Source organism: Crocodylus siamensis, chromosome 1 (assembly GCF_052110815.1).
Source record: "Crocodylus siamensis isolate JL-2025a chromosome 1, ASM5211081v1, whole genome shotgun sequence".
In the NCBI taxonomy this organism is placed as follows: Eukaryota; Metazoa; Chordata; order Crocodylia; family Crocodylidae; genus Crocodylus; species Crocodylus siamensis.
Genome location: NC_143395.1, coordinates 142,825,675 through 142,839,630, shown reverse-complemented (window position 1 = coordinate 142,839,630; position 13,956 = coordinate 142,825,675). Strand labels below are relative to the sequence as shown.

The window sequence follows — 13,956 nt, the reverse complement described above, 5'->3', positions numbered from 1 at the left end:
AGAGAAGGATTAAGGATTTTGGGGGCCCTAGGCAAGGAGAAAATTGGGGGTCCCCTCCCTGCTGTGGGAGCTCTCCAAGATGACCTGGCCTCTCCCTGTAGTGCCCAACACAAACTACCAGGAGACAAAAATGGCACCAAGTTTAAAACCATGGCTTTTACTTCCCTGGTGATGAGGATCTTGGGGGTTCCCAATTGGTAGTGGCCCCTGGGCTGGGGCCCAGCTGGCCTGTCCATTAGGGACATTGAATTGATTTCTCAGCCTCACAAATCTGAGTCAAATCCCCCTTTGGAATGGAGTTTTGTTGGTGTTAAAAAAATTAAAAACCCCTACAAAACTGCAGTACAAACTGCTGGCATAAACTTATGCTGAATGTGAAAATGATGGTTATGGGTGAGAAAAGAGGAAATAAAACAAAGCCTCAGGACTTCTGGTTGTCATACTTTCTTTTATACTATGTATTTATTCTATATAAAATTACAAACTAATTTCTTCACTCGACTATGTAACATCTCATTGTTAAAAAGACATGTGAGCCAACCAAGCAGAGTCTATGCTAAAACTGTATCATATTACAATGAAAAAAGGATTCTCAAGCCAAACTTCATACTACACTAGTTTTGCGTCTGCCTAATATTTACATAAAATGTTTCAGGAGGATATTCTCCTTGTCATTATGGTTACAGAAACAATGCTATCTTTTGATTGAGCAAAAGATATAAAAGGACATTATAAAAAACTTACTGATTTAGCAAAAGCTAACCTGAATGTACAGGTATAACCAAGTTCTGTCATCATCAAGGACTGGAATATATGTAATATTTCTTGTGAGTAATAATAAGCATTTGGTTCTGTTAGTTATATTTCCTACTAAGAAGCTAGAGCCACATTGTGAATAAATAGTCAGTGGGCTCATCTACACAAGATGTTTACTATGAAGTTGCCTAATTAGCTCCCTAGTAAAATGCTAGCTTCCTACAGCAGAGTTTGCTTGGTTTTTTTAGGAAAATTTTTCATGTCCCAGGACAAATCAACCAAATCAATTCCAAATCATTCAAGAACCACATGTGGCCCTGCTACCAGCAAGCATCCTCCACCCTTACCTGGGGCTTCAGATACTTACAAATCCTTTGGCAGGCATCCTACATGCAGGCCCAAGCCTGGAGGCTTGGGGTTTGGATGCCCCTGAGTTTCGCTTACTCTCAGCCGTATGGCCGCAGGAGCAAACTAAGGAGGAGTCTCCCATTTCCACAAAGTCAGTCTTTACTCTGTCGCAACATATGTGTAGATGCTGACAGGGCTGAATGGGGCACAGAAATACTTCCTTGCAGGGGTTACTGTCATTATAACAACTATATGTGGTCTCAGGTGATATTTGAGTTACTATAAATATGAACATGAATCTCTCGGGATAGTATGTTTGGGCTCATGCTTAATATATAATTATCTGGACTAAATACATAATTAATGGGGCATAAAAAGCATATAATACATTTCAAAGTAAAAATTGTAGTGTCACCACTGATTGGCACTTGTTGGCTTCATCTGTTCTGTTTGTTGTTGTACTTTGCATTCATCTTTATATTGTATGAGGCAGCAATCTTAAAACTCTTAAAATAACCATAACGTTAAATGACATTTCATATGATGATTGATTTAAAAAACAGGTACTTTATTCTAGCATCCATTTCTGGTTTGGTTCACATTACCACTATATGTCTTAATTTTAAAAAGCCTTTTTGACATATTTCAGAATTGTCAAAATTTTACTGGATGTTACTTTTATATTGAAACAATTGTATTAGCCATTTCTCCTCTTCAAATCCTATAACTCCAACACAAGTGCTATCTAAAAAGGAATGCCAGAACTATTAACTGTCAGTCAATTTAATGAATATTATAAAAGTTCTTATCCACTTCTATTTTTCTGTTTGTCTAAACATTAAATCTTAGTTTTTTTTGTCAGGAATTTGTGCTATATAACATTTATATGTAGGATTCAAATCCCCCAGTGTGTATATGCATATGTGTATTACATATGTATAAAAACAAATTATTCTCATATTTTCATACAAAAATATACTTGCATGTCAACTTACTTCTTAGGAAGTTTAACTTTTTTCACTTTTTCTTCGGCATGTTCATCTGCAATTCCAACATGACAACCTAATGCTAAGAGGGTCCTGGAAGGCAAAAATCAAAATAAATCAATGTAAAGCTTTATACACTGCTATCCGTTCCTATACAAGATAAGGATTATAAAATGATATGCCTGAATTTGATAACCTGAAGGAAGGTTCCTTTCACTCCTTCATTCTTAAGTTCCTATATACATAATAGTGTACCACAAGCAAAAAGTTAGATCAATGACAGCTACACTATAGCATTTAGTCTTTATGTAAAAATCTTTAGTTGTTATACACATCTTGGCAGTATTAGGAAAATTACAATTTATCAGGACATTTCTAAATAATCAATTTAAAACATTAGAACAGATTGTTATTAAAATGGGGGTTTTATATGGGATAAAAATTTCAAATATGGACTAAGAAACAATGACTAAACAAGTTGGATAGAAAAGAACCACCTCTTCACCTTACAGCCTATTTCTTTAAAAAAATAAAAAAGACACTATGCTTGTACAATTCAAGACATTTCTTTTTGCATACACGTTCCAGAGGAGACTCTTCATGGTCAACAAATTAGTATGGCAATACTGTCTTTTGGGTGAAGTAAGTATAGATAATTAAGCACTGTTGTACATTGACTCATGGATTGGTTTTGCCTTATAAAAAAATTCCCACATAGCATACGTCAAAAGAAATCATGACTATAAGCTGTCATTTCTTTAGCAAAGCTGTCATTTCTTTTGCATTTCCAGATGCTTTTATGAAGTCAATTAATAATTATTATTTTTCCATTAACTCACTCTCAGAGACTTTGTATGTCACAGACCTCAGTAAAAAAAGAAAAATTATATTTGGCTTCTTCTGAATCATGCCAATATCTCTCCTTTACCGGGCCAAAGGATGAAATAAGGTCTTTTTTTTTTTCTTTCATCACCTGAAGAGTGTACCACCTCTACAGAGAATTCAGATTCTGGCAAATCCAAATAAGTGGGTGAGACTCTTCTTATGTTTAATATAGCTTCTACCTTCACTTTAAAATGGGTTTAGTAGGGTTATCATCTGTGTAAGAAAGCAGCTGAGTCAACAGTGTATTGTTAGAAAGGTTAACATATTTTCCTGTAAGGTGGTTGGATTCGTTCGGAACATACAAATGAATTAAAAAAACAGATACGTGAATGGATTTTAGGTGGGGACCACCAATTTATTACCTTAATACTGGATAAGGGCGATGTATACCTATCCATTTCACACACCAGACATATAACTGGGTACAGTGTAAGTTTACATGTAAAACCAAGGCTAGACCTTCCTGACCTAACACAGGACTCGACTCCAACCCTTCCTACCAGGTCCCTTGAGGAGGTAGAGAGAATAAGTGGGAGATGTAGGTTATAAAGACTTCAGCTTTCCCTCTGAGGTCTCATTTATCTGTCAGAGTTATCCCATGTTTCCATTATCTGAACACCAACTGCAGACTGACAATTACCCATTCCTACATTTTTAATAGTTAGCTTTCTGACGAGGCTTTCTGATACTGCAAGGAAGTTGGGGGGGGAGGGGAGGGAAATACTTAATGTCAGCCAATTTAGTCCAATGGAGGAAAAAAATCTTCTTGATTCCCAAAACTAGACCCATAGTATCCTGGAAATATGGTTCATTCAGTTCAATCCCAGAAAGATGATCTGGGGCAACTGAAGATGAAAAGGCTAGAGCAAAGCACACAAATGTAAATTATTGTTGGGAAGGCTGGGGGGAATCAACTGGAATAAATCAGTTGTGACTCTTCTCCCCTGAGCAAATAATGAGACACAGTGGTCATTAGCAGACTAATTAGCTGCACAGTAAACATCTCAGCATCTACACGTGTCCATAGTTTACAAATACTATTCTGCTGCAGAGTAAAGTACTCAGCAGCAGCACATGTGTAGATGCTGGCCCAGCTGGCTGGGACACGAGGATGCTTCAGTGCAGGAGCTGCCTGCTAGCTAGCCCTATGCTGAAACTCCTTCATGTCCCAACCAGCCCCTCCACAGCACATTGAACTGCAGGGAATAGACCTGGGCTGGCAAACATATCAGACCCCTCAGGGGCCTTCTGCCAGCCAGTATTGCTCTGACCCAGATCAACATGCTGTTGCCCTAGGCACATGTGCAAATGGCAATAAACTCTGGAGTTTATTGCTCACAAGGACACATTCAAACAGCATCCCCATGAGCAACAAACTCTGGAATAATAAAATTTGGATTTTATTGCTTCATGTTAATTAAACATGTAGATGCACCCAGTGAGAACAGACAGGGAAGCTCTCTGCTTTGTGGTCTGCTTTCCCCTGGTTCCTAGTATCAGTGCATCCTTTTCCTTAACGTAATTCACAATAAGGGGCACAGCCTCCTTCCCACCCTTCCTATCTGGGAAACACAGTTCAATCATAGTTTCACCTTGCTCATTAGGGGTGGTGAGAATGCTTTAGTTCTGTACCAGTCAGATCAGAACTTGGCCCCAGTGTGAGGGTGTTTATATGCATGGCTTTGGTTGAGACTGATTGAGATGTAAAAGTTCGACTGAGAAGCAACTTTGCCACCATTCAAGAAGGGCAGAATGCAAAATTTTGATTTAGGCTTATCTCTTGTTTATAACATTCTTGCTTTGTTATATGTGTTGCTGCTCAGGGTGATGGGCCATAGGTTCCAACTGATTCTCATGCAGGTCTTATTTTTTAACCTTCATATAAAGTGAATTGCATGGTTGTTCGTTATGAACCCAGACCTTATAAGTTGCCTTTAAATAAATGATTAAGATGGTCATTCTATTTTTAATAGGCATATTCTCATTTAAAAATCGCTGCATTTGTATCTGAAAAAGAAAATTTTCCAAAAGTTACAAATTGAGCTTTGCAAGAAAACTAATAAACACTCCCCTTGGGGAAATATCATTTTTAATTACTGCAACACAGTATAAGACTGGATGATTAATACATTCAATCACTACTGGCCCTCAGCAAATAAATATTAAATCTAAGACAATGGGCTCAAATTACCATGTGCAAAAATGTTCCAGAGATCTCAGTCAGAGAGAGAGACTTATTTGTCAACCAGCAAACTATGTAGAGTTTACAGATATATTAGGCCTATAAGACACAGGTACTCCATTTTTCCAAAGGCCGACAATATAGATCCTCAGTAAAAGAAACCTGAAAGAAGCAGTATGCCTGCCTCTGATACCATTTTCTTCATCCACAATGATGGGAAGGTGGCAGAGGCTGGTGGAAGGTGGCAAGGTGGACAGAGATGAATTCTGTTGCACCTAGTTTCCACTGATGTAAATGATCTTAAGCCAATAGGGAAATCTGAGCAGTATCTCTCTTTTTATAACTTGCACCAGGACAACGAGGGACTAGAATCAAGGAGAAGGCTGGGTAAATTTGCACCTTATAGACTAACTAAAACAGAGTTGCATAAGGTTTCATAAGCAGTGGCTTACTTCATTAGATGCCATGAAGAAATGTAGGAAGCAGAACTTCTCAGAGCTTCAGAAACTTTGCTTCTTGCAGTCCTTTCACAGCATTTGATGAAGTAAATCACTGCTTACAAAATCTTATTCATCTCCGATTTCATTAATCTAATAATGTTTGAATCTACTGTGTCAGGCCATGACCCTAAATCTGGGGCCTCAGCCTGTCTGGCACAGGCATTCATCCCAGTCTGTCACCTCCCAAAATGAACTTTGGAGCTGACAGGTGTTCAGAACAAGATATAGCCGCTCACCCATTCCCTGCAACCAGAGTGGCCAGCCAGGGTCAACAGACCCTCTACCCCTTCCTGTAAAACCCCTGACTTGGAAGAGAAACCATTTGGGCAACAAGGTTCAATCTTGTGCCCACGCTCCTCAGCCTTGGTTTATGCCTCTACCAGCTATCTGACAAATGCTCTGGCTACCCAACCCAGTTTTCCCATGGACCCAAAGTCTGGTCTGAACCTTTGGATCCCTAACCTGATTCTCCCTAACCTGATTCTGGTTTGACTTCTAAGCTACCCAACCCATCTGACCTCCTGAACTCATTCTCTGCTCAACCCTCTGGATCTCTGACTCAGTTCCTCAGACAGAGCTCCTGGCTTTCTGGCTTCCCTATACTCAGACCCTGCACACTTCCCTCAGATCTTAGTTGCTTTTTCTGACCAAAAATGACAGCCAAACCTGGCCATCCATGACCTGAAATGACACCCTGCCTCATTTCTGAAAAACACACATAACTATCTCCCTATAACTGGAGAAGTGGGAACTGGGGCTTTGGAGTCAGATTTTAATTGCCCTTCTGACAATCAAATAGGTCCATTGAAATCAGTTGGAGGCCCCTCAGAGTTAGGTGCTAATCCACAAAGGGAAAATTATTGAAATATGGTCCTAAGCATAATATGACAGGTATAGCCATCACACACAACTGAGTCTATAAAGGAACTGGAAGGAAAGTAAACCAAAGAACAACAACCATAAAAACAGGATGAAAGAGGAACTGAAAAAAGAAATGTAAGCATGTTTAGGAATAGGATAATGCATAAGTAGTGCATTTACTCAAAAACAAAATGACCTTTTTTTCCTAATTAGCAGGGGTATGCAAAATGGGCCATACTTGATTTGGATTCAGATTCAGCCTGAAACAGGGACAGTGATTCGATTACTTGATTCAGATCACTGTCCCAATTCGATTCAGCCAAACCTGAATCTGAAGATTCAATACTGATTCAGACAATCAGTGATTCAGCCATAGACACAGCTTGAATGTTTTTTCTACACACCTTGAGGTACCAGCTGCAGCTTGTGAACACTGCAATAGTGGGGCAGATAGAGTGTACCACAGGAGTGCAGGGGGGCTCCCTGCATGCTCGGCAGCAAACCTGGGAGTGGACCAGAAGTACTTCCAGATTCGCTGCCGAATGCACTGCCCCCAGCCACAGAGGAGACCCCGGGTGCCCCTCCAGACCCAGGAGGCACCAGTCACTGAGCCAGAGGGTTTGAGGGAGCCCCTCTGTGCACTCCCCGGCAAACCCAGAAGTGGACCGGAAGTGCTTCTGGTCCACTTCTGAGTCTGCTGCTGAGCATGCTGGGGGACGCCCCCCTGCGCTCCTCTGGGACACTCCATTCACCCCAGCATCTCAGCATTCAGGAGCCATCTGGTACCTAGAGGTATGTAGAAAAAACATTTAAAGTTTTTTCTCTGTCTGAATCATCAAATATTTCCAAATCTCTCCGAATCAATTCAGACGGATACAATTCGATTCAGAAAGATTAAAGGGTCTCCTAATTCAATTTGGATTTGGAGATTCAGCCACTGAATTGGGCCAAATCTCTGCCAAATCAAATCAGTGACCTAAGCTTCGCATAGGCCTACTATTTAGCATGGAGGGGAAAGCCCCTCATCTTGTATTTGCTAACAAGAAAATCTCATTAAGTGTATGTTCTACCATTAAGCGGCTGCCAAAAGCAATATTGCTCAGTAATGGAAACCAACTATGAAGTTGATTAAATGTATCCCACACTGAGCATGACCATAAAAACACACAGCCACACTGGAAAACATGATGATGTAAACCTCCCACAAGAATAGGTTAACACAGCACATCTGAATAAAATGCACAGTGGTGCCCACTACATGCAGTCCCCCTCAGCATCAAGTGCCCCTTAGCATCAACTGTTTTCAAGTCATGGTGAGCCACTACACTACATACATTTTAAATTCTTCTTCTGGTCCAGATTCCCACAAGTGAAGGAACTCAGCAGGGAGCAGTGTACAGCAAAATAAGTGGGGGGGTTTCCTGCTTTGGGTTTGTGTTAACTTGGATTTGGCTCTGACTATAGGTGCAGTTGGAGGCCACAGGGATGCATGAGAGGCACTCTGCTTTGAGCCATGCAAGGATCAAGGACCCAGGTGAATAAGATATTGAGGGAGCAGTTCTGCACGGGTCAGGAACTCCATGGGCTGAGTGAATTAACATTAAGATGTGGCCAAAGGCCCAGAGGCCCCAGTGAAGGGAATTAGAGTAAGACCTGTGACACACAGGCATAGATACAAGAAAAGATGGAGGCCATGAAAGGGTGCCCTAGGAGAGGTGCTATCACAATGGATGCCAGGGATGCACCCTGAATTTGGGAACCAGTTCCTGAAGAAGGCCTAAAAGGGGCAAGTGCTCTGAAGGGTGGCCTGCCAAGAACAGGTGAAAGTGAGGACCCTGAAGGTAGCCTGTTGGTGAGAGGCAAGGACAAGCAGATGGAGACAAAGAGAGGGAGTACTGCTCAGGTTAGGGCTGGATGATTAGGCAGATTGGCAGCCTAATGATGTGCAAGGTGAAGCAAAGCACAAAAGACCAAATCCAGGCCTTAAAGTGTATAACTAAGTGTATAAAGTTTCATATTAAGGCATGTTAGGTGAGAATTCAAAATCATATTGGGGGAACTGGAGCAAGAGAAAGGATGTAGTGCAGTCACTACAGGTGCCACGGCAGCCTCTCAAAGTGGACCCTGTAACATGTTAACTGATTGGGGGAGAAGAGGTGGGGGATAAAGGAGTTTTCAAGGTACACTAAAAATAGTTACCAATTCAAATCACTATAACAATACTATTATATAGAGTGGATTAATATACTATGCTTCCACTTCTGCAGACTTGTAGAAATTAAATGAATCTGACAATCTCATTCAAATGCCTAGAGAATAAATGTCTATATGATAAAGCCACCAAAGTACAATGTAATTTGCACTTTGGAATGTCCTAGTAAGGAGCAGGCCAGTGATCAGATGCCTTAAAAGAGCAGCATGGAGACAAATGCTACAGAGTGATCTTCCATTTGTTTTATTCATTGGGTCTATACATTTTAAGTAATAACAACACTAAAATAAAATAAACAATATGCAGTTATATATAATCAACCACTTTGTTTTTTCTGAGTTAGATTAGGGAACTACAGACCGGGGGCTGAAAAATGCAGGGAACACTAATATTTGTGACCTACCCCAATACTGGATGGGATAGTGTTACTGTTCATTGAATGTTGCTAGAAAAACTTCCACATTTCAGATTCTGAATCATGCTTCTATAAATTAATCCCTACTCCTCTACCCAAAACTGTAGGCAAAGATGGTGGCATCATCTCTTAAAGTTTGATAAATTAAAGCAGTAATTTTAGAATAAGAAAAATCAAAAGTTAGAAATGGAGTGTTCCCTCAAATGCTGTGAAATACATATTGAACCCACTTCTCACTCCTTGTGCCTTAGTTAAAAACAGAACTTCCCCATCCAAAGAGGAGATTATTATACAAATACAAGGAAAGTACCATGAAAAGAGACTTAATTTAAGACTGTAGTTTATAGAAACTTACTTCAGTGTCTCAAGCGACATTTGTAAATTATAATTTCTTTCCTGCTCTGGCAACTTTGAAAATTCCACTAAGCATGGGTGCTGTCTTTTGTTGTCATCTCTCACCTGCAGGATAATAAGAAAGTGAGTTTAAATGAACTTTAAAAATTAAGGTTATGTTTTTAAAACACAAAACAAAACCACTCTCCTCAAACAGAAAAGTGCTTTGGTGCAATTTGATGTTCCTGGAGGCTCAGCTGAGGCAGATTTTGGTACTCAGTCAAAAAAAATCCAAAGTGAAATACTTCTTATATATAAGCACATTTTACTACCCAGTCATTCAAAACAGCATACAGAAAGAAGCAGCTGAGACTGACTTAGAATTATTAGTCAGAGGTCACTAGAACCTTGAAGGTAGAAATATATTTTAACAGACTGAGGCATAAAAAGTTAAAATATTTTAGAGAACGTTTTAAATCTTTTTTCAGTGTAGCATGCAAAAATTTATATATGACACCCACTAATTAAACCTATGGGCATAATACTGAAAATCATGCCGTGCAAGCATGGATAGTCAAAAGACAAATATCCCCTCTAAAGATCACTCAATTTATGCTTCTTAAAATGATTAGAAGATGGTCAGTAGCATATCAGCTGGCAGAAGTATTCAGAACACATGCAAGATTGGCATATTAATTTATTTTTATTACAGTGATGCTAGGGAGTCAATAAGGGAGTCATTTACTAAACCCTTCAATTTAAGCAGTCAATTGAAAAGTGAGTACATTTTCAGCTTTGTCAATGGCTTGAGCCCAAGATAATCACACCCTCTCAGTTATAGTCTTTTTCCATAAGAAAAAAAGGAATAGAATGCCTGTGTACGTCAATGGGCTATTTTGAGGTTTGATTAGTTAGTTTACTTTGGAATTATTGGATAAAAGTAGTTGTATAAAAAAGTATAATAGCACATTGACTGAAAGTACTTTTTAATCAAACTTCAATTTTTTTCCAAACAAGTTACAAGGAAAAAAGGAACCTAAACATTTTCTTTGGTAGTTCAATAAGTTTGTTAATAGAAATTTAAAAAATATTGATTATGTCCAAAATGAAATATTTTATACTGAAAGATGCCAGTCTTTGAAACTGGCATAAGTATGAGAAATTTGTCACTGATAATGCAGAAACATTTTCGGGGAAGTAGGTAGGGAGCTCTTGAAAAAAGCCTCCTCCAGCAAAATCTTTGGCATCTAGCCCTAAACAGGAAGATGATTCTCAGGACAGCACAGACCATCCATGCAAAGCCTCTCTGCCCTTACACTGTGTTCACTTAGCAGGATGGCTTTATAGGTCCTACAACAGCAGTGGCTTCCTCTGTTGCAGCCATCTCTCGGATTCTTCAAGAGCGTTTCAAGCTAATGCAGATGAGAACTAATTTTCATGGTCCTGATGGGGGCAAACAATTTGCTTCTTTTGGTCTCACCTGAAGTACTCTCCAGTGATAAAAATTCTCCATCAGAAAAGATCAAAGTTTTAAAGAAAGGCTTATGTAGCATCTGTTATGGAGTGACTGAGCATATAGAAAGGGAGAGCTTCATGCAGAAGTTCCTTCTGCATACAGATATATAATTTAATTAAGACCCTGAGTAATTTTCTTGATTTGAAGTTTTCCACTTTTTATGTTCAGTTTTGTTAAATAGCTAGAGGTAAATAACAATTGAGGAAAGGACTTAGACTTGACCGCTGGTGAGTCGATTCCAATTCTGTTCTGCAGTCACTAAATGCCAAAAAACCCGCAACTTAGCTGCTATCTGCCTCATGCCCAGTTCTGCTTTCAGGCTCTCAAATTCAGACACCCACGCCAAGAACTTCTCTAATGATGGTTGAATACTGGGTACTTTTTTTAGCACTGAGTACATGCAGAGTGAGAAAGAGTGCATTTGCACAGAAAGATGTCCTAGCACAGTCTAAAGCAGCATAGATATGTCAACAGATGTTTATAAGCCTTCTATGGCCTGGAAGACTAGTTGTCTACATATATGGTAGCTGTGCAACTACACTACATGTTCGCTTTAGGTAGAGAAGCCGGAGGATTCCATTACCTCAGAATATGTCCGCATTTAAAGCCAATTTATTCTGAATTTTTGGTCATAAATGAAAATGTAGCCCTCAGTTCTAGATGATGTGTGATAAGTAAAATTATACCACTGTCTGATCTTCTATCCAACCCCTAAAATGCACTACAACCTTTCATATTTAATAAGCACATTTTAATTAGCAATTTTTTCTCACGGATGTGACATTATCTTATCAATATCATAGAAGAACGGGAAACAGGAGACCAGCCTGCTCAGACAGCAATCACTTCAATGAGTTGAAACTCAAAAAGGAATCTCACAATAGGTAAAAGCTTGGTCACAGTACTAGAGAAGAGTATAAGAGTGGGCATGCAGGAAGAAAATTAGGAAGAACAAAGCATAATTTGAGATGCAGCTGACAAAGGCATTAAAGGCAATAAAATGGGAATCTACAAGTTTGTCAAGAACAAGAGAAGGGCAAAGAAGCCACAGGTTTTTTTATGGATGATGCAGAGAAGACTAAAGTATTTAAATCCTGTTTTATTTCAGTCTTCACAAGTGGAGTCAGCTATCAGATGAGGGCAGCTGTGTGCAAAGATAGTGAAGGAGATATACAGCTCAGGATAGTGGAAGAATAGGTTGGAGATTACTTAGAAAAAAGCTAGTTTCTTTCAGGCTCTCAGGGCTAGATGGGATGCAGCCTAGGGTACTGAAATAATTGACTGCAGTAATTTCAGAGCCATTGACTATTCTCTTTCAGAACTCATGGAGAACAGGCAAGGTCCCCAGTGACTAAAAATGGCAAATACAATGTCCTCTTAAGAAATGGAGCAGGTCCTCAAGGAATCCATTGTGATGCACCTAGAAAAAGACAGGGGATCAAGAACAGCCAGCATGGATTCATTCAACAAGTCATGCCTGACCAATCTTGTTTCTTTGTATGATAAAGTTCAGAGGATAGAAGAGGAGCAGTGGATGTAATATACCTTGACTTTAACAAGACTTTTGACACTGTTTTCAGGACATTCTCATTAAGATGATACACACTAGATGAAAGAATTGAGTAATGCTTCCATGTTCCATTGTGCACAACGATCCAACAAGTTGATACCAATAGCTCAATGTCTAGTTGGGAAAAGGTATCAAGGGGGGTTCACCTGAAATCTGTCTTTGGTGCAGTATTATTTTATAACTCCATTAATGATTTGGATGATAGGACAGACTGCACACTTAGCAAAACTGCAGATGACACCAAGCTGAGTGGAGCTGCAGATGCTCTGGAGGGCACAGCTAGGACCCTGAATGACCTGGATCAACTGGAGAAATGGTCTGAAATCAACCAGATGAAATTCATCAAAGACAAATGCAAAGTCCTGCACTTGGGATGGAATAATTGCATGCACAAATACAGATTGGGGAGTGATTGGTTAGGCTGCAGTACTGCAAAAAAGAGTCTGGGGGTTACAGCAGACCGTAAACTGCAAATGAGCCATGAGTGTGCTTTCACTGCAAAACAAAGTATACTGGGTTATATTAGCAGGAGTGCCACTTGCAAATCAAGTGTTCTTCCACTCCATTCAGCACTGGAAAGGCCTTCCCTGGAATACTGTGTCCAGTTTTGTGTCCCACACATCAATAAGGATGCAGACGATTTGAAAAGAGTCTAGCACAAAGCAACCAAAATGGTTATGGGCCTAGAAGGCAACACTTATGAGTTGAGGCTGAATAAAACTACAGATATTTAGTCTGGAGAAGAGAAGTCTGAGAGAAGATTTGATAACAGTCTTCAAATACCTGAAGAGTGATTATAGAGAGGATGAAGATGGATTTTATTCTGTGGCTGTAGGGGACAGGAATAGGAGTAACAGCCTCAAGAAGTAGCTGTGGAAATTAGGTTGGAGGCTAGAAGGAACTGTCTTGCTGTCACCAGCATTTAAAAACTTCAGATCTCAGAAATGTATCCTACTCACCTGGTACCAATGGCACATCCAAGGAGACATGATCAGACCATTTATCCTTTTGTACTTAGCTATTTTTAACTTATTTAATGGGGCTAATAATCTCTACCTACCTCTATAGGGCTGCTGTGAAGATCATGTCATTTATTATTTTAAACTACTTAGACATTTTACTGAAATACAAAGTCACATAATACTTGTTCTAAAAAAAGCAATATTTTTATATATTTTAAAATACCTTTATTTAATTTTACAAGTGAAAGATAGGTTTGGCTCCTCAATTAACCAGATCTAATCTGTCCTCAGTTTCTTAGCCTGATCTGACTGCTAAATTGTTGAAATTTATAGTAATTAAAACAGAGTCTCTATCAGATGTATTGGCAAGAAGCTGTACCAAATAATTTTTGTGACTTTTAAACAGATTGGTTCATCAGCTTGCATCAAA

At 39.4% G+C, this 13,956-nt stretch overlaps 1 protein-coding gene across 1 annotated transcript in view; it reads right to left on the bottom strand.

Annotated features, from left to right (window-relative positions):
• RYR2 (ryanodine receptor 2) overlaps window positions 1–13,956 on the bottom strand; it is an 830,495-nt gene that overhangs the window by 355,097 nt on the left and 461,442 nt on the right. Inside the window, exons 22-23 of the mRNA XM_090044772.1 lie at window positions 9,501–9,604; window positions 2,100–2,183 (exon numbers count right to left, since the gene is read on the bottom strand). Coding sequence (XP_089900898.1) covers window positions 2,100–2,183; window positions 9,501–9,604 — 188 coding nt within the window. The remainder of the gene's footprint in view (window positions 1–2,099; window positions 2,184–9,500; window positions 9,605–13,956) is intronic.